The 27,144-nt window shown below is 41.4% G+C and overlaps 1 protein-coding gene across 1 annotated transcript in view; it reads right to left on the bottom strand.

Moving 5' to 3' along the window:
• The window catches only part of ARHGAP23 (Rho GTPase activating protein 23), a 1,842,805-nt gene that overhangs the window by 582,474 nt on the left and 1,233,187 nt on the right, over window positions 1-27,144 (bottom strand). The window contains exon 5 of the mRNA XM_044055365.1: window positions 1,835-1,913. Within this exon, the coding sequence (XP_043911300.1) occupies window positions 1,835-1,913 (79 nt within the window). The remainder of the gene's footprint in view (window positions 1-1,834; window positions 1,914-27,144) is intronic.

Here is a 27,144-nt window from a genome sequence, read left to right on the forward strand (position 1 = left end):
TTTTTTGTCAGATTGTTGCCCTTCCATAACCCTTTTCAAGTGCAACCTGGACCAATGGATGGGAAATCAAAAATTTACCTGTAGTCTGACACTTATGTCTCTGATGGACACCGGCAGCTGTTAAATCATTGTCCTTACTAATATACACCCCTTAAAATTACTTCTAAGGCACAATAACTCATGGAATATGTTTTGGTTGCTTGGCTAGGCTTATATAGGCCTCAATGGTCATTAGCCTAATATATGCCAATGAATCTATGAATGATCAGAGCATCTAAGTGGTATACCTAATCTTATGCTATAACTCTTAAAAATACAATACCCTACGAAATTAAACTATTACAAATATCCTAATTAAAATACAGTCACACCTACTAATTCTATAACTGTACACTTTTGCTTTATGAATTTACTCAGCCTATAGCTAATCACTACCCTTACTCTTCATACAGTTACCATGTACATTAGCTTACTTAATTCATAATCCACCTCTGAAATTTGACACCCTCCCCAAACATATTCCACAAGACAAATTCATTTGCTCACATATCCAACCCAAATGGACTATATACAATGTGTCCCTGTCAATTTGTCACATATACTAACAACCTGTATACCCATAATTAATAAATAAACTTAATACCTGAAGCACGGATCTTACTACATTGATTCAGACTCGTACAACTTGTACTTATAACTGCTTATATTTTGCATTTTTGTGGAGACTGAAAAACTCTCTCTCTCTCTCTCTCTATATATATATATATATATATATATATATATATATATATATATATAAAACTAAACTATTAGACTTAAGTACCCCTACAAAAAAGTACATCTAAAGCCACAGGTTTTATCTATACTAATTATCAGAGTATATACAATAAATACACAAATGCTAGAACAAGTTAAAAAAAATCACCCTGATATTCTGTCACTGAAAAAACATAGCTTAGACTTCTCAATGTCCCAAAAAATTACATAACTAAATGATTAAATGTTTTATAAATACAAAACTCAAATAGCGGTGGTAGCAGCAACACTGTAAAACAATTTACAGTACACCATACACACAAATGCTGTAAATTTCTTGCACTGAAGTAGTTTAATTAAAAGCCCCGGCAAAGATACAGGTTCCATAGCAGCAACCAATCCATCAACATATCCCTTCATTAGCCGCCCCTCTAGTGTCAATTCTGAACTTATAATACTGACTGGTACGTATACAGAGTGGGTAAACAACCTGGCTACTCCCATGCACAGATTCATCTAAACAGGTTTACTCACCTAATTCAAGAATCAATATGTCTTCATAAACTAATTAATAAACTCAAGACAGGCTGCTAACTAACCCAGATACTGTCTCGACAGTGAGAACACTACCAGACTTTATCAGTGACCATATTCCAAAACATACAATAACGAACAATGACAGACTACCTTCTACCCAGTTGTGACATGTAATAAGCAATAAACATTTCAGCAGCAGTACTTTTGTACAATGTCTCTCAAATCAACTAACGATTTCAAGACGTGGGACGAAAAAGAAGGATGTGGAGAAAACCCGAGCACACACGGCTAGAACATGCAAGTTCCATACAGACAGTAACTACACATCAGAACTGAACCTTGTACCCACCGGACAAAGATGGTAACCACTAAACCACTATATTACCAAAAGTGAGCAGCCTCAGATGAGTTTAGTACTACTATGCCTTCTGCGTATTCTTCAGTATTATGTTTGTTAAATAGTATGGTACCAGCGCAATGCACCTGCCTTGTATATGAAACAACTAAAATGCATGTACTGTCAGATAAGGGCAGGACTTACCTATTCTGGATGAGAGCAATGACCTGGGAGTAGGTTTTACCGATAATACTTTCACCATTCACTTTTACTAGCCGATCCCCTGCAACAATAAAAGACAAAGAAAGAAAGAAGTGCGTTTACTATAGTGGAATTGTACTTACTGTATGTTTGTAAATTGTGTAGGTGGAGTCATATGGACGCCTTTTAGACACAACCTGGATCAAAGCAACAAAGTTATCACACAGAGTAAATGAAAACCATTGTACACAGCATATATTCAAGCAAACAGCAGATGTAACAAATCAAATTAAAAGCTTAAAGAGAGTTACAATAATCACATAAAAATAAATTACACACTGTAGCCATCCAGCAAGTCTTTTACGTGGAAATGCTGGTTTGAAGCAGTAAATCAAGAAGCTGGCTTCTGCAGCTGAAGTATCCAGGGCAACCTTGTCACTAGTGGCCAACACCAGCAACTCAACCATTAGGTTTGGCTGAAGAACTCCGCATTTTGTACTGGCATCACTGGATGCACATTCTGTCACTACAGGGATCACTGTAACCGCAAACTGCTGTAAGGGCTGCTGTTCTGCACTGAAAAACATTGTATCTAGTGATTTTTAGTTAGTATTAGGCATCTGTTTGTAGTTCCTTAACACTTGGGCAACAAACCAGTCATTTTTCATAAAGAAGGTCAAAGTCTGCACTCTTGCGGCTGATTTCACCTACTGGAGCTGTGAACTGCTGGTGGAAAGCTTATTGTGTGCTTACTTGACTGGCCTTAGGGCATTCTTAGTGTAAAATAAGAGAAATATTTATAATATTTATATATAAAGAGAAAAAGGGAGGGAGGAGAATAAGAACACTAATCCTAATACTAATAAGACAAAAAACAGCTTAACTTCACAAGAAAATAGTGAAAAGGTTCTCTCTCACTGATCAAGATTACGTGATCCATCTTGTCATGGTGACAGCAAAGGAGACCTGGGGAGTTGGGGATGGGACAAAGCATGGGACAAAGCATGGGTAGAGGGAAGAGCTCGAGATTCTGATCTTAAGTCTAGTAAATGCAGCAGTCTCGGATCCGAGGATTGGATCCTAGACACATTCATGAGAAAGAATTAAAAGGGCAACATCAGATCCAACATATGGAGAAGTGCTCACATGTATCTTACCCAAACCTCAAGACCATCTCAAACACAATCCTCAGAAACTCTACGTGCACACAAAGAAGACAATTGCCATCACAACACAAAGCCACATCTCGCTGTGTCTCAACTACTAAGTCCATAAGACGAAACAACCCACAACCCAATATTCTGGTCATAGGAGACTCCATTTTGAGACACACGGATGTGAGGCTGGATAAGGAAAAGGTTACAGTTAGTTACCTGTCAGGGGCCAGGATCTATCAAATCATGCAAGCACTCAGGTCACTTATCCCCAAGTACCAGTATGACTCAGAGTCCATGTGGGAGTGAATGACCTGAGAAGTACCTCCTTGGACTATATGAAGAGAAAAAATGACACAGCTCTCAGAATATGTGTTAAGGCAGGTATGAGCCTAACATTGAGCAGCATTCTACCATCTCCAAGGATGATGCCATAATACCAGAAGGTATTAGCCTGGCACTGAGCAGCATTCTACCATCTCCATGGATGATGCCATAATACTCTAGCATTGAGCAGCACTCTACCATCTCCAAGGATGATGCCACAGTACCAGCAGGTATGAGCCTAGCACTGAGCAGCATTCTACCATCTCCAAGGATGATGCCATAATACTCTAGCATTGAGCAGCACTCTACCATCTCCAAGGATGATGCCACAATACCAGCAGGTATGAGCCTAGCACTGAGCAGCATTCTGCCATATCCAAGGATGATGCCATAATACCAGCAGGTATGAGCCTAGCACTGAGCAGCATCCTACCATCTCCAAGGATGATGCCACAGTACCAGCAGGTATGAGCCTAGCACTGAGCAGCATTCTACCATCTCCAAGGATGATGCCACAGTACCAGCAGGTATGAGCCTAGCACTGAGCAGCATTCTACCATCTCCAAGGATGATGCCACAGTACCAGCAGGTATGATCCTAGCACTGAACAGCATCCTACCATCTCCAAGGATGATGTCACAATACCAGCAGGTATGAGCCTAGCACTGAGCAGCATCCTACCATCTCCAAGGATGATGCCACAATACCAGCAGGTATGATCCTAGCACTGAACAGCATCCTACCATCTCCAAGGATGATGTCACAATGCCCACAAGTATGAGTCTAGCACTGAGCAGCATCCTACCATCTCCAAGGATGATGCCATAATACCAACAGGTATGAGCCTAGCACTGAGCAGCATCCTACCATCTCCAAGGATAATGCCACAATACCAGCAGAAAATGATTGACTTTAACAATTGGCTTAGCTATTGGTGTCACTCTAAATTGGTCCAATACTTGGCCTGGGAGGACATGGTCGACAGGCCAAGTTACTTTGCAATGGATGGTCTTCACCTGTCACCACTAGGCTTTTGGACATTGGCCAAAACATTATCCATCCCTATAGCAATTTTTTTAGGCATTTCCAAATAGAACCTTCCATCATAGTAAAATCTAGTCAGGACAAGCTGAAGGTGTTACTGCTCAATGCTAGGTGTCTCAGCAAGAAACTGCACTCCCTGGAAGTTCTCCTCACCCTGGAGAATGCTGACAGCTGTGCAGTTACTGAAACATAGTTCAAAGCCACAGAAAGCACTTTGGCAATGCATGGCTTTAACGCCTTTCATATGTCCCAACCATCCACTAAACAAGAAAGAGCAAATGGTGGAGGTGTATCTATCTACATAAAGGATAAGTACATATCAAGGCTGGCCCAACAATACGACATGCTTGAGCTACTCAATGTCCAATTAACCATGGTAAAAAATCCATTGCCATATTCTTGCTAGCTACAGGTCCCCCACTCTAAAGGAGGAACCCCATATATCATACCGAAAGTTACCTGAATCACTCACTATCCAGCCAAATACAATACTCATGGGTGATCTAACAACCATTCATTAACTGGGAAGCATACACAACAACTAACATGCAGGCCCAAAGATTTTTTGACTTTGTAAACTGAAATACCCTGGAGCAGCTAGTCTGTACTCCAACTAGAGGGAACAAATATTCTAGATCTGGTACTCATAAATATGGGAAAACACTGCACCCCCCCCCAAAATGTGATGTTGTCACTGGTAAGATCAGATCACAAAGCAGTCTCTCTTGAAATAAACGTAAAAGGAGCGTCCTCATCTAACCCCCAAAACTTCAACAACTTTTCTAAAGCAAACTACCTCCTATTAAGTGATGATATTGCTAGTTTCCAAGCTCCCCAAAACCCAGAAAACACAGAAGCCTATACAGAGGCATACACAAAAGCCCTGTATGACCATATAAATAACTGCAAAGAAACATCAGTATCAGACTGAAATAAATCCAGGTCAAATAGTAAAAACACCCCACCATGGTGGGCCCCTGGTATTAATAGGTTGTACAACAAATGAAAAAATCCTGTTGAGAAGTAAGAGGAAATGTGCTTAACAGAGCAGGAACTCCCTCATTAGTCTAAATAAGTGAATTATAGTCAAATCTTTGAAAGCAGACTAGGAGGTAAAAATAGCCTCCAAAGCTAAGGATAACCATAAGGTATTTTTCAGTTATGTCTGCAGTCTTAAGGGCAACACCCAACATTGCGCAGAAAGTTGTAGACAGCATCACCTACACTCATACAAAAGATATACAAATCTGATGGCAAATAAATTCAGCTCAAATTTACCTCCCAATTACCCCCAGCTCTCCCCCAAGAAATACTCTCCACCACTCCACCTTCCAATTGTCAACAAACAACAGGTTGCCAATGCACTCTCTAAAGCTAAAAACATGACTTCGATGGGGCCTGATGGTATACCAGGTTGCCTCTTAACCCACAAGTTTGACTAGTCTTACATGTAAGGTCATGAATAATCATGGACCTGATAAACAATAGCATTGGAAACCTCCAAACACTGGACCAACTCAATCTGGCTTTCTCAAGGGCGGGTAATTCTTCGAGAAAGTCACTAAGGCCACGAATGAGGGTAAAACAGTGCATATTGCCTACCTTGACCTGGCCTAGGCATTTGATCCAATTCCACACTCGGCTATTATAAAATAAGCTCACAAAACTGGGCATAAATACTTACATCACCAGACAGCCAACTGTCTCATAGAAAAGGAAACGTGGTTAAAGTGGGTGAATCCAGATCTAGAAAGAGATCAGTTACTACTGGTGTGCCACAGGCCTCAGTGTTGGGAACACTCCTGTTCGGGATATACTTCTCCAAAGTCTAAGATAATGGTGAAGACCTCTGCATGACAAAGTTTCAAGATGAATGCAAGCTGCGGGCAATCACTGAATCCCCCAGTGACATGGATATCCTTCAGAAGGGTCTAAATTAGACAAATGATTGGTGCCTGAACCTTGGCCTAAAACTAAATGCAAACAAAAAATGTATTATTGTGTCCTTTGGAAAGTCAAATACCCCTGCAAATTACAACATTAATAGCAAACCCTAAAAGTAGAATCATAAGTGAGACAACTAGGTACACAGAAAGTAGCCTGAACTTTGACCTCCATGTGTTCACAGTGAGGAAGCCCTTCTACGTGGCACAACTTATAAGTAAAGGTATGCCATCCAGATCCAAGAAAGTTAAAATCCCACTGTATTCATCTCCCATTAAACCAGTAATTAAGTACAAAGCATCATTTGACATGTCCTTGACTAGGCACTAGCAACAACTGAATTGACCTCAGAGGTTCTTCACAAAGAAAATACAAGGTGTAAACAACATGTCCTATGCAGATAGATTAAAACCTCTATACCTTTACTCTGTCGCCTACCAACCATTAAGTGGTGATCTATAGCCAACCTACAAATCCAGCCCTGATGGAGTTGCTACACATCTGCAAGACAAACAGCATGGGGTTGAACTGATTTGTGGATCTAAACTTAGTCAGCAACTTAAACAAAACATGCTGGAGAGACAGATATTGTCTCAGAGACTACCCCTTCTTTGGAACAGGCTTCCTATTCATGTTAAATGAAGCCCTTCCCTGGCCCTCTTCAAATGCAGTTTGGATCAATGGATGGGGAAATCACAAAATCACACTTGGGATAGCACCTAAGTCTCTTGTGGACAGGGGCAGTCTGTAAAATACTTCTATGCCATCCTTTTGCCCCTAGGGGCCATATACTGGGAAAAATCTGGTTATATTGGCTAGGCTTGCCATATGTTGGGTAAAAATCATGTTATACTGGCAAGCTTTGTAAGGACTCTTAGGCCATTAGCCATGTAATCTCCTGTGAACAAGTTCCCATTACAGAGAATCAATCAAGGCATGAATGAACTGCCATTACAGGGATCACTGTATGCATGGGTTGTAATTAGAGGGATCACCACATGTAAGATCTGCCATTACGGCGGATCAATCACAGCATGAATTTGCTGCCATTAGAGGGATTACAGTATGTGAGTGTTACAATTAAAGGGGTCGCCACATGTGAGAGCTGCCATTACAAAGGATCAAAGTAAGAGCTGTCATCATGGATCTACTTCATCAGACCAACTCTATACTTCCTGTGCATGGACAAGTATACTGCCACGTGGTAGATCACTATGAGATAGAAAACTAAAGGGAATGAAGCAAAGCATGATTTTTCCAAGGGGGCACTTCTTGTATCCTTCCTGCATCGCGGTCTCTAAATACAATACCTCCATAAATCGACATAGAGCTCATCATTCTTTGTTACAAACTGCATAAATAAACCAACATAGAGCTCATCATTCTTTGTTACAAACTGCATAAATAAACCAACATAGAGCTCAGCATTCTTTGTTACAAACTGGAGACTTGCTCATACTGAGTAAATCTGCTGCTGCATCCAGTCAGCCTGGGAGACGTCACATGAGTTTAACTCAGAAGGGGGGGTTGCGGAGCTGTTTCACCGACAGCAAGCATGTTGTTGTGTCTTTCGGCTTTTCCCAGTTAGGGGTCGCCACAGCGGAACTCCGGTCCGCTAATGATTGGCAGTTGATTTTTACATGCTGAGTTGCCAGCCCTGACGCACAACCTTCAACGAAGGTATGCCCATTCACGCATGTCTCCACGCAGAAGACGCTCTAGCTGAGAGCCAAACTGGTCAGCGTCTTAATGTGAGGCATCTTTTGAAGTGATTCCATTTATTACATTTGTGGCATTGTTGACCAAAAGCTAAACACTTTTTCCCTTTTAGATTCATGATTACTGCTGCAATTATGACAGTTGACAATGAAATTTGGTACATTAGGAGTGGTGGCAACCATGAATCCTTCTGTTTTACTGACTCACTCTTATGCTTCGCTGAGACTACGATGAGGAAAAGTCACTAATTACACGCTAAAACTTCTGAAAGCTCCAGTTAATGTGTTACCCAACCAATAAAGTGGTGAGCAAAAGACTTCTTAATGACATATCTGTACCTGGAAGTACCATTTGCTACGTTCAGACATTAAGCAATCAAAGTATCCAAAACATCTGCACTGATGAAACCATCTGCTCACATGCATATCCAGTCATATGAAATATTTGCCATCTTTTGTTATTCTATAGCCTTGTGTACACATCTACGCAGGAAATGGAACATGGATATCAGACTGGCTTAAATTTAGGTTAAAGAATGTGAAAACTAATTTCTGTCCCATTTTGGGCAAGCAACTAATACAAGCAATGTAGCCAAGACTTCCTGTTTTTAACATCAGCAACATTAGAGAACTACAGTCCTTTTGTTCTGCTAATGATACTTTGTCCTCTGCAGCTTGTTTGTGAACTTATAAGGTAACATACACATACACAACAACAAATAGCAGTTTATTGTAACAAGAACATGGCTCTGTGCCTCGGCTAAAGCCTTTTGAGGAACTTGGCTTGGCTACATCTAGTTAATTTATTGGATCTATGTTAAATCAGCGAATGCTTAAAATAGTGAACGCTGATTTATCGACCCTTTAAGAGAAAAAACACTGTTCCACAAAAAAGTTCAAAATACAAAATAAAGTTGGGGGTTTCAGCCCCCTACACCCCCCTACTTAAATATACCAACTCCAAGATCGCACCACAGTGGAGGAAAACAGCCCAGTGATTTTTTTCCCCCTGGGAAACAAAATTGCTGTTCCGTGTCTTCGAGATTGTCAGCTTTTGCTCTTAGCGGGTCGATAAATCAGTGTTCGCTATGCTGATTTAATATAGACCCAATTTATCTACCCCCTTTTGCTTAAAAGATGCTTGGAAAGTAAACTCACCACTAAAAGCAGTGGCAAAACCTAGGAAGTCAGTAATCCTTTTGTCAATAATAACTTCAGAGCTACAGATCAGTCGAGCACTGGCAAGTTCCGAGGAGTTTCTCTCGATCAGTAGCAAACCACAGCTGTAAAATGCAGGAAATGGCAACAGCTCAGCTTATCCCACTACATTAAACTGACATACACAATGATATAGAAAAGTAAAAATGCTAAATTCCCAGAAAGAACGTAAACTATTAAATTACTAGTGTAACAATCACTTTTTTCCCTCTTCATGTACTGATCCAGCAGATCATCAGCTGTTCAGTATTGCTCTAAATGCCCCTACCTTAAATATCCCTGATATTACTCCTTGGAGCTGGGACTGCCACAGCCATCAGTGGGTCGGAAAGGGGAAACATGAAGCACAGCAACATAGCAGTATCACAAATGCTAGTTTAGTATGCCATGGAATGTTTGGCGTGGCATAACTGAACAGGCCTGTTTGACGTCATGCACGCAACCACAAGTAATACCTTGTTGTTGTATTAAAGCCAACAACCTGTAATGTTGTTTACTATTGCTGCAACTTTGTATCTCTATTTATCATGCACATGATGTGGAGCTTTTCTCCCCGGGCATCCACTGAAAAAGGACCTGCTTCCAGTTGGAATTTCCCGGTAAACAAATGGAAATAAATAAATAAACAACATTAACTGGCTCCAGTCCTGACTTCTCTAGTAAGCTGAATTTATGGGCGATCCGTGGTGTGACCACAGCACCACCCCCATCACTGAGTGACTGCTAGACTGCATGGAGAAACCCTACCCTCCCAGAATGGGTCAGCTGACAGTTGCCACTCCATCTCACCTGGTTCTTAAGAGTGTTCAGGCTACACTGAAATAAATACAGCAGCAGCAGCAGCAAAAAAAAAAAAAAAAAAAACACTGAAAAACAGCTGCAACAGCAGAGTTCTTGACTAGAATGGAAAGCATTGCACACTGCTACCAGACAAGTCTCCTGCTTAAGCTATACTTTAATACAGGAACTGCCTCATGATGTGGTAGAAACGCTTCTGTTAAGAGTACTTTCAGGTCTATAAGACTGACGACAGTACACTGAACACTCAAAAATATAACAATGGGAAGATACCTGCATGGCTCCCAAGTATGCGACCAAGGCCACAAGGTTTAGTAACTGGGAACACGTTTACTTAGACTGTAACAAGCTGGCAGTCTTTAAAAATTCCCTGCAGAGTATTTTCTCAGAAATGTTGGGGGAGCAAATGGTTGTAACTAAAAAAATTATAATTTTGAGCTGGGATATAGGATCTGAATTGTATAGCCATAATAGAGCCTTGAGTTTAACTCCGTTAGCTGCTAATCAAAATCTAAGCTAACTGCAATTAAAGTACTGAATACTGGAAATAACATAAAGTAACAAAGTGGGATCTTTAGAAATGAGAAGAACAAATTATATATGGAATTTGGGGGGACAATACATGCAGAATAATGTTCAAGAGGAGGACAGAGTTAAGGGAAGGCAGGAACTTACTGGGATTTAATAAAAATGTTACAAATATACATACATTGGAATTTTATTAGGCCTGGTCTTGTGGAATAGGTTCATAGGTAATCACTAAACATGCACTCCAGGAGACGTTTGAAGAACAACGCCAGACCTCCCAATTGCCCCAGAGCATTACCTGGTTAAGTGGCTTGTTCAGAGTTACAGGTTGAAAAATGAAGGCTAAGGAAATCAAACTCTGGAGTAAAGGAAGCAGCTTGTTAGCAGCTCACAGCTTTAACCATATTCCCCAGATGACCAAAGTTTAAACTGCGACTCAGGCACAGGAAGGGTTGAGGGGAGGATGCAGATGATGCTTGCTCACCTATCATAGGGGAGGGAAGCAGCTACAGCACTACACTGCTGACCGTAGTCAGCAAGCTGGGGTATAACAGGATGAAGCCAATCGGGTGGTAGTGGTTGTGTGCTGAATATCAGCTGGGCATGTTCCCTTGCAGGCAGCACCACAGCATAGACCCTGGCCACTGCAAGGAGACATTAGAAGGTAGGGCTGACTTACTCACAAAAAAGACCTGCTGGCATGATCACCTTTCTACTTAGAAGGGAGCAAACTACTGATCTGCTATAATGAAACAAGCAGGCCTCAGCGTTGAGCACTGATCTAGGAACAAAGGGGCTGGCTTTCACCCTACATGGAATGAATGTGTCTTTAGGACACGAAGGGGGAGAGGGGACTTAATGATCATTCAGTTTTAAAGCGCAAAAAAAGTTATCAATGCATCACCGCGGCACACAAAATCCTTCAGAAGAGACATTAAACTGAAATCCCATCTGTTTCAGTTGGTGGTAGCTCAACTGGATGGAACAGATTCTGTGGCACTTATTGAAAAAATAGTAGGTGAAGGTCCCTGGTGCCCTTGTCAAATTTCCCCCTGATCAGTATGAATACCATTTGGGTCTCTCCTGAAAAGAGCACTCCAGTCTAGTGGGACTAACCCCGTCAACAAACAAGAGTGAGTGAACAAGTAAGTAAGTAAATAAACTCTGCTGCAGTTCAATGAATCAAAACTGTACAGGTTCACCCACAAATCTGTACAGGGCAACACTGTGAATTTGGAAATCTACGGCCAGATAATCAGAAATGTAACCTTAGACAGAATAATCCACAATGACTAAATACAGCATCCTGAAACACACCAAGTTCACATGTTACTGTGGGTCAGTAATGCACAATGAAGCTGTCACTCATGTAGAAACAGATTCCAATTTTTAATGCTTATGGGGTCTAACTGAACTGCTTGGAATCTACACAGTACAGATCACAGATTCTTTGTACCAGCTTCAAAGGTTTCCCGATTCAGTATGACCCACTTGTAATAATAACTGTCAATTTGCAAACTATCACACAGTAATAATGACACTATCATAATTTCCCATAGGCACAATGTGAAACAGCATACTGCTGCAAATGCACTTACACTACTGGATAGGCTCAGAGCCCATGAATCGTATGTGCCTTCTGTTACCTTGGCTAAGTTGGCAACTAGAATGAAAACTGACTACATCCTATGACAACTGGATGGCATTTACGTACATTGCAATGGGCATAGTCCTTTACTTACTTACTGTATTAGGTTACTGGAATGGTCTGACTGGGCAGCAAGTCCCTTTTCAGCAGAGTCCCAAGGAGAAAAGCACCATTACAGTAACAGATTTCTATACAAATGATTTAATGTACACAGGCAGAATGAAAGTACAATTCATACAGTACAACAGAAGTTAAAAATCCCAGTCAATAAATTTGTAGAATAATTATGAGTCAAACAGCATTATATGCAGAGATGACTTTAGTTGTACGACAGGCTGCTTTACATCGTATTAGTACAACAGCTGTGTTAGAGGTGATGAGCCTTAGGATTAACTGAGGCAATTGAAGCCTGAGGTAGCCAGAGTGTTATTTGAAGTCAGTGCATTGCAAATGGGCTGACAGAACTGAGCTGTGAAAGTGGTAAGGTAGAGGGAAGGTAATTACAGCAAGGGTTTAGAGCTTAGGTTTGAAAAAGGCAGATTAGGTTGAGATAAGAGTAGTGAGGTGCAATTGTTTTTGTACAGTGAAGAGATTACACAAGACTGTTTATGGTTGAAGTGGTAAGAAAGAGTAGTTAGTTGTGAGAGGACAGAAAATGCCTATGTAATGTCCAAATTACATTAAATACAAGACCTAAATTCTGCCACTAGTAAGTTTAGAAATAACTACTCAAGAAAAAACACCTAAATAAATAGTTAACTGATGACACTGTGTAAAAGTATAGGAAGGAATAGTTAGTGGGAACTATAGCTCAAATGTGCGAAAAGGAGAAGACAAACTGGAATAGGAAAAACAGGTAATTAACAAGAAGCACAGATGTCTACGTACAGATGTAACTTTCCTATTGTGAATAAAGTAGGAAGGGAGAGGTATACTACTAATTTAAGTTTGTTAACCACTTTAGTGAATTGATAAAAAAACAAATCAAATTCAGGTACTGCCTACATAACAGTACAAGTTGGAAAGTAAGGAAACAAACAAAAAACACAACACACAGGTTGTGAAGAAAATCAGCAAAGAAACCAAGGTGCTGGGAGAAAATAACCATGAATAGGAATGGTAACACAGTATGAGGAGGCCAAGATGTAGTTTGTACTGCAGATTAGAGACAGTCTTCCATACCATGGATAGATAACAAGAGAATAGGCAGAGAAAAAGGGACAGGGCAGTGCTAAGTAAAAGAACATTTCCTGTACTGTTTTTAGCAGAGCCAGATCCATCACATGGCAACCTAGGCAGCTGCCTAGGTCCTGGTGATTGCTGAGGGCCTGGCCTGGCTTAAAAAAATAATAGTTATAAAAAATGCTCTGTGACTGTTGTGAAAACATGCACAGAAGAGATTTATTCCAGTTTCACCTTTCAGACACATCAGCGTGCTTCAGAAGACTTTGGTTTGTGGAGGAAGGCATCAAGAGTGATTTGTTCCACCTTTCAGAGACATTACCCCATCTCAGGAGACTTTGATTTGAGGACGAATACCTCAGGAGAGATTTGTTCCACCTTTCAGAGACATCCACATGTATCAGCAGACTGACTCTGAGAAAGATGTCAGCTGCTGGGTGAGAGATTTGAGGAAGAGGACAAGAACGTGCCTTTTTATGATGAGAATATACATGTTTTGCAGCAGTAATAATTTTTTCCGTGATGAGAATGACGTTTGTAAATGCAGCAGTGAGTGCTTGATATCTTATGCAGAACATCCTGTGTTTACATTTGTAGTGAGGAGTCACTGAGAAGAAAGTGGTAGAGAGAAATAAATCATCAAGGAGAATGTTTTGCAGGAGTGGGATGTGTGCGCACACAGGTGTGTTTCACTCCCCCTCCAATGGGGATTTTTACCTTGCCTAGGGAACCAATGACCATGATCTGGCTCTGATTTTTAGTTGAGTCTGGAACATAAACTGCTGTTACAAAGGGATAATTAGTAGGGCATATAAACTACTTCACAATAACTACAAGAATTGATTTGCCGAGTTTAGAAAAGAGAATGGAAAGGGAATATATAAAGGAACAGTGGGAAGAAATCTGTATGGTTCTGAAATATGTAGCAAAGTCTGGAAGGTTTATGATTTTTACATGTCAGTATCTGCATAGATATTTTGTACCCCAGACAGACATCTGTAAATTCTTCTTCGGGTAGACAGCAATTGTATGAGATGTGAGGGGAAAGTGAGTTAATTGGGAGCATGGTTTTTGAAACTGTAACAAGTTGGTAAATTTTAAAAATTCCTTAGAGTACTTTGTCAGAAATGTTGGAGGAACAAATAGCTGTAAATAAATGATTCTTTTGTGGTATGATATAGGATTTGTATTGCCTACATAGTAAGACGTTGCTAAGTTTAATGCTACTGTACTGGCTACCAAAAAAGTAATCATTAGAAAATAAGTCTCAAAATATAAACCAGCTGCAAACAAATATTGAATATTGTAAAGGACAAAGGAGTTGGAGCTGGATTTTTAGAAAAGTGAAGAAGCAAATTACACAAAAATAAATAGAATTTGTGAACAATACATGCCAAACAATGTTCAGGAAGAGGAGTGAAACTTAAGCAAAGGCAGGATTTGAGAGATGTATGCAATGTTGAAGTAAATTAATAACTGTTAAAAAAGAGAGAGAAAAGAAAACATGTTAGAATAATGCATGAAACTCATGAAAATTTGTACAACAGATTCTTTAGGTTCATAGTTAAGTACTAGGTTATCAGCCCTAGGGCCTAAACAAGCCTAGCCAAACGAGTTCCCTGGCTTTTGCCACCCAAGATAATTATTTTCCTGTCGAGCAGAGCCACAGCAGTGATTCCCGGGGTGAATTTCCTATTACCCATCCAATTGTCAAGATTTCTCTTAAAGAGGGCTAATGAGGAGCTTTGCTTGACATGAATGGGCAGCCTATTCCAGAGCAGGTGAAGTCTCTGGGACAGGAATCTATTCTTCCAGCATGATCTGTTTATTGTGATGACAAGGTTTAGGTCCCTGGAGCGTGTGGCTCAGAGAGATTGGAATTTTTTTAAGTGTAGCATGTCCATCAGGTCTGGGTTAAACATGGCTTTGTACGTTAGGCAGAGATCACCTCAGAGTAGGCGATATTCGACAGAGTAGAGCTGGAGTTTTTTGAGACGATCGGTGTATAGCATCTGTTTGAGGCTGGTAATCCTCTTAGTGAGGTATTTCTGTGGCCTTTCCAGCTGTTGCAGATGTCTTGCAAGGTACATGCCAAACAGGGCATTGTACTCTATGATGGGTCTAATAAGGGATGAGTACAGAGGAACGATGTTCTCTCTTTTCCTGGAGTAGAACACCTTTGTAATGAGGTGTGCCACATAGAAGGACTTCCTGACTACTGTGCCAACATGATTATCAAAGGAGAGACTACTATCCACCTGTGTCCCAAGGTCTCATCACACTTTCGGTGTTTAGTAAACTACCGCCTATGTGGTAGTTCATGGGTACGGTATTTTTCCCAAATGGAATAACAATGCACTTCTTGGCATTGAGCTTTAGGCCATGACTTTGACATCAAGCATCTCTCAGTGAGGCCTCTTTGTAGAATGTCCACATCCTTAGGTGAATTGAATATGGCTCCTAGTTTACAGTCATCTGCAAATTTCATTAGCCAGAGATCAGCTGTATTTGCCTGGACTTCAGAGAAGTAGATACCGAACAGGAGAGGACCCAGGACCGAACCCTGTGGTGCTCCGCTTGTCACTGGTCTGAAGTCGGACTTGGAGTCAGCTACTTTCACTGTGTGGGTTATGTCAGTGAGCCAGCTTGCCACCCATCTTGTGACATAGTGAGTTGATCTATAATACCAGAGTGGGGGATGGTGTAAAAAGCCTTGGCGAGGTCAAGATAGGCAGTGTGTACTACCTTACCCTCATCTATGGCTCTACTGACTGCTTCAAAGAAGTCAATCAGGTTTAGGAGGCATGATCTACCCTTTACAAACCCAAACTGAGTGGGGTCCAGAGTTTGGAGGTAACCTATGTCTTTGTTTATAAGCTCTAGGATGATCCTTTCCATGGCCTTGCAGACCAGGCTCGTCAGGCTAATGGGGCAGTAGTTCCCAGGATCTGTGGTGGCACCCCCTTTGTGGAGTGGGATAACTGTCGCTGTGTGCCACTCCTTAGACACAAAGCCTGAAATGAGGCTATGGTTGAACATGGCACTCAGGTGGGGTGCCAGTTCGTTCTGTAGTTCGTGCAGAATGTAGCCTGGGATGTTGTCCGGTCCCATAGATGCTGTGTTCTTGACTTTGGAGAGTGCGGTCTTCACCTGTATGGCCATGATTTCAGGGAATTTGCAATCATCCAGTATGGGGATGGGCCCTTTGGGGTGAGGGGGGGTGAAGTTAGCACTGAACCTGCCTGCCAGGATGTTGGCAATATCAGTTAGTTTGGTAAATGTAGTGCCATTGTGGTGTAGTTCAGAGCAGATCTGAGTGTTGCCATTGAGATTCTTGACAAAGCTGTAGAAAGCTATGTGGTTGCCTTTAAAATCCAAGGTGATTTTATTTTCATAACTAGCTTTGGAGGTCTGAAGTCGGATTTGGAGTCAGCTACTTTCACTGTGTGGGTTATGTCAGTGAGCCAGCTTGCCACCCATCTTGTGACATAGTGAGTTGATCTATAATACCAGAGTGGGGGATGGTGTAAAAAGCCTTGGCGAGGTCAAGATAGGCAGTGTGTACTACCTTACCCTCGTCTATGGCTCTACCGACTGCTTCAAAGAAGTCAATCAGGTTTAGGAGGCATGATCTACCCTTTACAAACCCAAACTGAGTGGGGTCCAGAGTTTGGAGGTAACCTATGTCTTTGTTTATAAGCTCTAGGATGATCCTTTCCATGGCCTTGCAGACCAGGCTCGTCAGGCTAATGGGGCAGTAGTTCCCAGGATCTGTGGTGGCACCCCCTTTGTGGAGTGGATAACTGTCACTGTGTGCCACTCCTTAGACACAAAGCCTGAAATGAGGCTATGGTTGAACATGGCACTCAGGTGGGGTGCCAGTTCGTTCTGTAGTTCGTGCAGAATGTAGCCTGGGATGTTGTCCGGTCCCATAGATGCTGTGTTCTTGACTTTGGAGAGTGCGGTCTTCACCTGTATGGCCATGATTTCAGGGAATTTGCAATCATCCAGTATGGGGATGGGCCCTTTGGGGGTGAGGGGGGGGTGAAGTTAGCACTGAACCTGCCTGCCAGGATGTTGGCAATATCAGTTAGTTTGGTAAATGTAGTGCCATTGTGGTGTAGTTCAGAGCAGATCTGAGTGTTGCCATTGAGATTCTTGACAAAGCTGTAGAAAGCTATGTGGTTGCCTTTAAAATCCAAGGTGATTTTATTTTCATAACTAGCTTTGGAGGATTTTATAAGGAATCTCAGCTTCTTGCCTGAGGCCGATCAGGGAGTTCCTGCAGTCATGGGAATTTACTCTTTTCTGTAACAGTTTCTTCCTTCTGTTGTAGAGCTTGTTTATGGCAGGGGACCACCAGACTGGCTTCCTTTTTCTGGAGGATAGCGTCTTGGTTCTGTTGAGGATGGCACGGTCCATGCACTTGTGTATGTGCTTATACAGTGCATTTGTATATGATTCAGCAGTCGTGCTACTATTTTCCATCTGTGTGGGTATAATGAAGTTTGCCACTTCTGACTTAAGCATGAAGTTGGCTTTGGAGAAGTTTTTTTTTGGTGGTTTCCTTAATGGGGAGTGGGGGCAGGATATGGATGTCTAGGGTCATTAGCATGTGGTCGGACCTGACCAGTGAGGATCTATTACCCATATTGGTAATGACCAGGACCAGGATGTTGCTTACCACTGGTAGGGGTATGGACAAGCTGGTCTAGGGCATTGCAATTGATGAATTCCAGAAAAAGTTGGGCAAATGTGTTAGTACATGAGTAGTTTTCCCAGTTGATGGAAGGGTAGCTGAAATCTCCCAAAATTAGGGTACTGGGCTGTATCTTAATATTATCCAGTATATCGAGAAACATGGAGTGGGCATCCTGGGGCATGGCGGGGGATCTGTAACACACTACAACCTGAACTGCAGTCTTGCCTAGTGTTAATTGTACTTGGATAATTTTGGGGGCATTATGTTGAGCAGCTAACCTGGATGTGTGGATATCCTTTATGAATATGGACACGCCTCCTCCTCTAGTATTTTGGTCCGGGCTGGGTGGCCGAAAGGTGTGGTAAGAATTGTAGGCTGGTATTGCAGGAGTATTCTCTGGCGCCTTAAACCAGGTCTCTGTCACTGCACAGATGTCGATGTTCTCCATTTTAAGAAGTGCCTCGAGTAAGTGCATTTTGAGGTTTAGACTTCTAGCATTGAGTAGCATTACCCTTAGATTTCACTTGTTAATGTCTACTATGGTGGTGTGTTTGACATTTGAGCCTTGCCTCAAAAAGGCACTATAGGGGCAGCATGAGCCTTAGCCAGTATCCGGAATCACAGCGGTGACAGGTGCAGACCATCTCTGGCAAAGCATCGTAGCCTGTTGATCATGTCATCTCAGGCAGACAGATACTGGATCCCCTTGGAATGACACCAGAATCTTAGCCAATTGTTGAAGTCAATCATTTTGTCCTTGTTATGTGGTATCATTCTGGGTGATGGCAGGATGCTACTCAGGGCTATTGTCATACCTGCCTGGGGCACATGGTCAGAGAGCTCCTCCATGTCTCTTTTCATGTAGTCCAGGGAGGTATGTCTCAGGTCATTCACTTCAACACAGACAATGACAGTCATACTTGTACTTGTTGTGGAGTGACCTGAGTGGGTGCGTTATATGGCGGATTCTGGCACCCAGTAGGCAGCTGACAGTGACTTTCTCCTTGTTCAGCCTGGTGAGGGGGACGTCAGTGTGCTTGACTACAGAGTCACCAATGGCTAGTGCATTGGGAACACTGCTTTGCCTTATGGGCTGAGGTTGAGTGGCACACTGACTTTGTGGGCTATGTATCGTTAGGGTAGTGTTAGGGGGTGGTGGTTGCTTGCGTTTCAGCTTTGGAGGTCTCTGTTGTTTGGGAAGATTTTTATTGATAACCTCAGTGAATCTAGGTATGTGTTTTGTATTACTATGTGTGGGTTTGGGAGGTGCAGGTTTTGATGGACTATGTGTTGAGTATGGTGTGGTGTTAACCTCCTCTTCTTGACTGTCTAGTCCAGTCTTGGATTGAGAGAGCCTGGCTTCCAGTTTGGCTGTATAAGTGCATCTGTCAAGTTGCAGTGTTGAATGGTAGGATGAGAGGGTTGTCAGTGTACATGAGGCAATTGCTACATTGCCCCAAGATGCCCAGATTCATCAGGTGGACAGGAGAAAACACCAGGAGCTGACCCTTGGACATGCCTGGTTAGTGCTTATTAATTTAAGTACTGGGAGCTGATTTCCTCTTGATTATTGAGGAAAGTTGAGTGCTGCAGTAATTTGTAGATTATTAAGTGCTTGCAGCGAGAGTTGGACAAGTGCGGAGCACCAGGAACAGTAATGAGTGCTAAAACTAGAAGACTGGCTAGTTCAAGAGAACAGAAACAGCTTTGAGTGCTAAAACTAGAAGATTGGCTAGTTTTAGGGGAACAGGAACAGTTTTGAGTGCTAAAACTACAAGACTGGCTAGTTCAAGAGAACAGAAACAGCTTTGAGTGCTAAAACTAGAAGATTGGCTAGTTTTAGGGGAACAGGAACAGTTTTGAGTGCTAAAACTGGAAGACTGGCTAGTTCTAATGAAAATCTGAAGAGCAGACTTTCTGGCACTGGGAATAGTTTAACCAAAGTTAAATGCCACTGCACAGTGCGCAAAGCTGCGCAAACATGGGTTTTTAAACAGAAAGATGAAAGGAATAAAAATAGCCCACAACGGCAAATAAAACTTCAGATTCCAAGCTGAAACCTCTCCTCCAGGCGACAGATAAGCTGTTTCAAAGCTCACCACTCTCACTGATGAACAGAGAAGCTTCCCTCTATCTCAGAAAGGTATAGGCAATGCAGAAACTTACAAAGAGCCCAGAATTCAGCAAAATCTGAAAACTGGACTCTACTAGCTCTAGAAAGGTGGGAAATGAGTACAGAGATCGGATTTTTTTTTCAAAAGTTAGAGCAGATACAAGTAAAAAAACACTTTTAAAGCAGGAAAAGGCTATTTCACTTGTGTGTGTAGCCCTTTACAATTAAACAGATGAAAAAAAACACTTAAAAACTATCAATTAAAATGCAACAATATAAGAATTCAAAAAACGGTTCAAATAAGTAGCACAGTTAATAAAAAATGGTCGGAATAATGTGGCTAGCAAAAATAAGCAATAAAAAGCAAAACAGAGGTACTTAATCCACTCAAAGTCTCCCTTTTCTCCCTCTGCCACTGTAGGCTCTTGCTGAGGTAATACAAGGGCAAAAACCGCGCAAACACAGGTTTTTAAACAGAATGATGAAAGGAATAGAAATAGCACAAAACGGCCAATAAAACTGTACGTGTGCCATGTCATTGTTTAAACGACGTGAATTTGATAAAAATGTTCATAAAAATACATAGATAACAGCAATTTATATAGCACAGAACAGAAAATACTGTGCACAGTTAGACAAAGGGAGAACAGCTACAGTCACTTAAGTGAGAATAGTAGATTGAATGGAATGGAAATAAAAGGTAGTTTTCATGTAAGAGTATACATGGTGGTTACACACACACACACAAATATTTATACTGAGTTTGCCTAAATCTCACAGGTATAAAAATTTTAAGCAGTATAATTAGTAGATGATGCCTACTTACTATTACAACTTAAGTAATGGTTGTGTATGTAAAGAAAGAGCAATCTGTGTTTTGTTCCAAGTTTATCTAGTTATACTAAACTCCTTAATTAGCAGTTCCTAACATTACTTGGGAAAACTGTCTCAGTCTGGGACCATGCAAGGAAAAGGAATGATCTGTGGATTTTAGGTTGCATTCGGGTCTTTTAGATACTGTGGTATCCTGAGCTGAGAGGTCTAACGGTTATTGTGATGTATTTTCAGGCAGACTGCACTTTGCTGCACTACAAACAGATAGCAAACTTCAGGGTGATACAGTGATGCTCATTTAGAGGGGCAGCACAATGAAATCAGCAAATCCAATGTGAAATGGTCTATAGAGCTGCAGGTTTTCTTCTTGGAAACAAAGGTCTAAATAGGTATCTGTATCTCAGCTGAGGCTGAAGAGTATAGTCCCCTATTGCTACCCTGGTTTCAGGAGTGAGGAAATAGAATATCCCCTCTTTAGGCAGAGGGTGAATTAATTTGTATTGCCTTTGTATTGGATTTGTTGGTTGTCAAAGTAAGTGAGGGGTCAAGTTCAATTCCAAGGTCATTGTCACCACCATCAACAGCCCTGTTTTCCCTGCATACAATCAGGATGCCATGTAAACTGTCACCATCTCGCTAGATTTAATGTCATTCTGTTATGGTCTTCGCCAGTTATGCCTCAATGTTGCAGGTGGTCTGTCACATGGTCCATCTGTCTTTTCATTGGGCATCCTCATTTCTTCTGGCCTTCTTTCCATCAGTTCCAAATGTTCTTCACCAGACTGTCTTCTGTTTTCCTGCACATGTGCCCAAACTACCTTAGTCTGTTCTCTTTTACATTTTCTGTAATTGGAGCTACTTGAGCTTCTGCTCCAATGACATCATTTCTTCATCTGTCCCACAGTGTGCAACCTACCACCATTTCAGGCATATCATCTCACCTCTAGCTTACCCAACTGCTCTGACTTCAGTGCCCAGGTTTCTGTACCTTACAGTAGTACAGAGTGCACAGTTTTGTACACCTTACTCTTCAAACTTTTTTAGCACCCTTCTGTGACATGCCACCCCTGACACTCTGTGCTAGTTGCCTGCAGCCCCTTTGACACTAGTGTTCAGACTTCACTTCTCCTCAACTACCCCTCCCACAAACTTGAAGCTGTTAACCTGTTCCCTTATTTTTCCCTTCTATTTTAATTCTCTGCTTCTCCTGATTCCCCCACTTGCTGCCATTGCAGCTGTCTTATTTGTACTCGGTTTCATCTTGTGGGCTTTCATTTTGTACTCCATTCACCAATCATTTGCTGAAGTTCTTGCTCAGAGTCTCTCTGTAATGCCATAACATCTGCATACAGCAAGTTTATTGATCTGTCCCTTTCAACCTGTTTGCTAATGTAGTCCATCACTAGTATGGCCAACATAGACTAGCAACTGAACCCTGGAGCAGAGCACACCCACTTCCACTGGGAACCCCTCAGAGTCCAAACTTTGTTTGCACTTGTGTCACTGGGCCCATGTACATGGCCTGCCCTAATTCTACCAGTGTTTCTGGCACTTTAAACCACTGCAGGACTGCCCAAATCAGCCTTCTTGGGACTTTGTTGAATGCTTTCTCCATGTCTAGGAATACCCAGTTAGACTCTTTCCTCATCTCTAGCTTCTTCTCAACTGTCACACTGCAAACACTGGGTTGGTTTTTCTGCATCCTATGCTGAATCCAAGCTGCTCATCTCCCATCATATGCTCTACTTCTCTGCAGATTACTTTATCAATCAGCCCCTGTAGCACTTTCATGCAGTGTAACAGGAGTTTGACACCCCTGTACTAAAGTTCCCTTTGGTCTTGTACACAGACATTAAAATGTTTACTGTCCAGACATCGGGGATACTAGTTCTCCATACTGGTATGAGTACCATCAGGAGCCATTTCTCCCCTAACTCACCCAACATCTTGATCATATCTGCCATGACCTCACCTCAGCCTGCTGCTTTCCCCGACTTTATTTTCCCTAGTGCCGTTCTTATTTCTTCTAAGGTGGCTCCACTCCTTTATTTATTGACATTTGATGACTGGGAAAGTCCAACTGGGTAGAAGCCCATTTTCAGTGGAGGCCCAGGGAGAAAAACTCCAAATTATTATAAAACATTTTAAGAACAATAATTTTACAGTTTCAAAAATGAAACAAAACATTTGTAGTTTAAATAATTATAACAGATTAGATATAATATAAAAATATTGGTTAAGAATTGATAGAAGGTATATGACAATCATTTAATATTTACAGAAATTGAAGACAGTTTATAGAGAAATTAAAGGTAAGTTAGTCGAATACAAACAAGAATTGCAATAAGAACTGAAGGAAAAACATGCTTATGGTATATTTAGATAGGGAATGTCAGGAAAGACAATTAGATAGCAGTAAGGAAGTAAATGAAGAAGGGAGAGTAAGGAGGTGTAAGGAATGAAAAGGTACTTGTTCACATTTAGGGATATACTTTACCCTGGTTTTGAGCAAGAACAGAGACAGATTTTAGCTAGGAAGTATTTCAGAGTGGTTTTGAAAGCTGGGCTGGAGGGTATTGACCTGATGGAAACAGATGAGGAGTTCCAGGCCTTAACACCCTTGTACAAATACAAACAATGCCCATCAGATTTGATACATTTATAGACAGACAGGAGTTTTTGGTCACTAGATCACAATGACCGACTGGGAACATAGTTGTGTAGCATGTTTTTTAGTGATGGACAGGCAGATGGATACTGGAAAATTTTATAAGTGGTACAAAACTGTGTATATGCTAGTTGATGAGACAGTTCTGTTTTTTATCTATTTTATTACCAATTTAGGTTTTTTAGTGCTATACAGTGGTAGGTTCTGAAAGAGGCGTTTGCTGCAAATTTAGCAACTTTGTTATAGCATTGCTCAAGTTTTAATTTTTGTGAAGCCTGAAGGTTAGTAATGATGGGAGCACCATAAAGAAGTGTGGGGAGGAGATACGTAGTGGCAAGTGTAGTTTTAGTTGCATCAGCGATAAAGTATTTGGCTCTGTAAAGCATTCCTAGTTTTTGATGAGTTTTTCTTATGCAATTTTGTATAAGCAGGTGATATGTAAGCTTATCATCCACTCTCACCCTTAACAATTTGCCAGTAGAGGTGACTTCAATGGTTATATTATCACAGAGAGGACTTTAAATTTTGTTTTTTCATGAGAAAATGATTTGGGAGAAAAAAAGTTGTAGTTTAGTCTTTTTAGGTTGAACATGAGTTGTGAGTTACAAAGCTATATTTCAGTTGTTGCTAAAGCTTCCCAAGTAATTTTTTGGAGGTGTGCCATGTTGCCAGATGTACAAATGAGAGTAGAATCATCTGTGTATTGTAGTAGGGTCGCCTGTTGTGTCATATAGAGAGTGTTGGTGAAAATGTTAAAGAGGAAGGGGGCAAAAATAGAGCCTTGTGGTACACTTGTCATGACTGTGAGGTAAGGAGAGAGCAAGGAATGCCATTTTACAGAATGATACCTATTGGATGGGTAGCTTTTGAACCCTAGAAGGGTGGGCTAAGAGAGACCTAGTGAGGACATTTGAAGTAGACATTTGCTGTGACAAACTATGTCAAAAGCTTTAGACTAGTCTAGACATTAGGAAGAGACTAGTTTGCTGTTCTCTCTAGCTTTGACAGTATCTATACAAGTTAGAAGGGCAGTGCTAGTACTATGGGACGGACAGAAGCCCTGTCCCCCTGGGATAGGAGGTTCTTCCTGCATGAGACAGTCTAGCAATTCTTTTTGAATAAATTTTTCAAGTATCTTGGCGAGTGAAGATAAGATTGCTATAGCTCTAAAGTTATTAACATCTGTTGAATGTCCTCCTTTGTGCAGACAGACTTTTTCCAGAGACAGGGAAAGTGGGATTCCTGGATTGACCTATTTATAAGGATTGAGACAGGATAGGCAATGCTATTGGCTGCTATTTTAGGTACTTGCTTGGAAGGTTATCAGCTGAAGAAGAGCATGGTTTAAGTTTAAGAGTAGTTTTATACAGGTTGTGGGCACAGGTTTGAAGATGAAAGTAGATGTGGTGGCATGTTGAGGAATCCTTAGTTAGAGATGCTTCCCACCATCAGGCCAAACTATAACTGAAAACAATCAGTTTACAGCCTTCTTTCTTTGTAGGCAGTGTCTGGGACAGTAGACCTTATATGTTGGGGTTTTCTTCATTCAGAGGCTGCTGGAAATACTTTCTCCATCTATTCACTCTTTTTCCTTAGGTGCTAAAGCCCTGTGTACTTCCCTTAACTCTTCTCTCTCTCCAGTAAACGTATAGGTCTTCAGGTTGGTCGCTGTTGGCCTTGGATTCTTCTCTGACCACTGCTTCTGCTGATTGTGACAACCAGATGGCCTAAAGCATAAATCACTGTTTCACTGGGGATGACTTTGCAACCATAGATTTTACCCCAATGCCCTTCCCCTGCTAGAGGGAAGAATACAGAGTTGCATGTTGGCCACTCTTGTACATGATCTGGTGACTATCTCACTTGCTGAATCATGTGTTGGCCACCATCAATCCATTTGCCAGACAGAAGACTAGAAAGGCTTCTCCTACCATCTTCTTTTTGCCCTATCCACGTGAACCCAGGCAGTCCCAGTATCACATTCTGTCTGTCCAAATATGTGAATTCAGGTCCCTCATTATCAACCACAACTCATCTTGTCTTGCTTTATTTAGCAGGCCCCACAACTGCTGTCTTAATGCACTATTTTCCCCACTACCACACCCTGTTTTGGGGCATAGGCTGAAATCATAAATAGTGCCCTATCTTTACAATGGAGTCCGGCTGCCAAGAGTCTGTCACTAATTCTGATGACATCCCTCACTTTCTTCAGAAGCCTCTCCCTCATCACAATTGCCACACCATTTCGAGTCTATCATCCCTTTCAGTAGTAGACTTTAGATCCCAAGCCAAGTAGCTTTGCTGCACTGCCCTTCCACCTAGTCTCCTGGACACAGAGGATGTCCAGCTTTCTCTTTACCATCATGTCATCATCTACTTCCAAGCTGCATCCTGTCAGTGAACCTATACTTAGTGTTGCAATCCTTAGTTCACGTTTGTTAGGTTGATTGGTTTTACTTCCAACTTTTGCACATCTGAGCTATCCCAGGTAACCTGAGCTGGGCAACTGGACACTGGCTGGCCAGTAGCTTACTGACCCAGGAATGCATGACTTTTTGGTGGGCAAATACAGGCCATTAGGAGCAGACAGACCCCACCAACCATTATTATGAATCCAGTGGAGTGGAGGAAGGCAGGTCTTCAAACCCACTTATCAGAGGCACATACCCATGTCCATTTTTGGCAACATTGGTTAACGTGACCAAATCATCTAGATAATTTTAATACCATTGAGTGGCTCACCTGGCATGGCACACAGCCTGTGATCTGTGTTTTCCTGTCTACAGGACACTGCTCACTATAGCTGATGCCCAAAACAGTTGGTCTATACAGATCTTCCGCCAGTAGGCACCATCTAGAGTCTGTGTTGTTGCTCACAGCAATATTCTTACTGGAGTTTGAGGTGGAAACACTCAGCATGTTTTTGTGAGGTGGGAGGAATCCCAGAGAGAACATGCAAACTCCATACAAGCATAAAATAAAATAAAATAAAATAAATAAATTATTCTGAGTCAGGATAGAATCTTGGACCCTGTGTATGGGAGGCAAAGACCTTAACCATTATGACAAATGTGTCCCAAGTCTAAAAAAAGATACTGATTCTACTCTGTGAGATATACTGAGTCTATGCTGTGAACCAAAGAACACAAGCCTGTTTTTTTCTTCAACTAATTGCAGAGTACGCTTAGTATTATATACAAGTTTTGCAAGTTTTTTTAAGACAGTTTTATGGCAACATGAAGAGTCAAATATCAAATCGCCCACATAATGTACCTGTTTGGATTCTTTGAGACAGAATGACAGATTTTCGATATAAGGGCTAAAAGGAACAGGACCAAGTACTGAGCCCAGTGGAACTCCAGATGTAGTAGCTTTAGGAAAATATAGGGTACTGTTAGATTTAACACTGAAGGTTCTTGTTGGATAAGTCGCTAG

The sequence above is a fragment of the Protopterus annectens genome, chromosome 13.part0 (genome assembly GCF_019279795.1).
Source record: "Protopterus annectens isolate FY-2018-M chromosome 13.part0, PAN1.0, whole genome shotgun sequence".
Taxonomy (NCBI): domain Eukaryota; kingdom Metazoa; phylum Chordata; order Ceratodontiformes; family Protopteridae; genus Protopterus; species Protopterus annectens.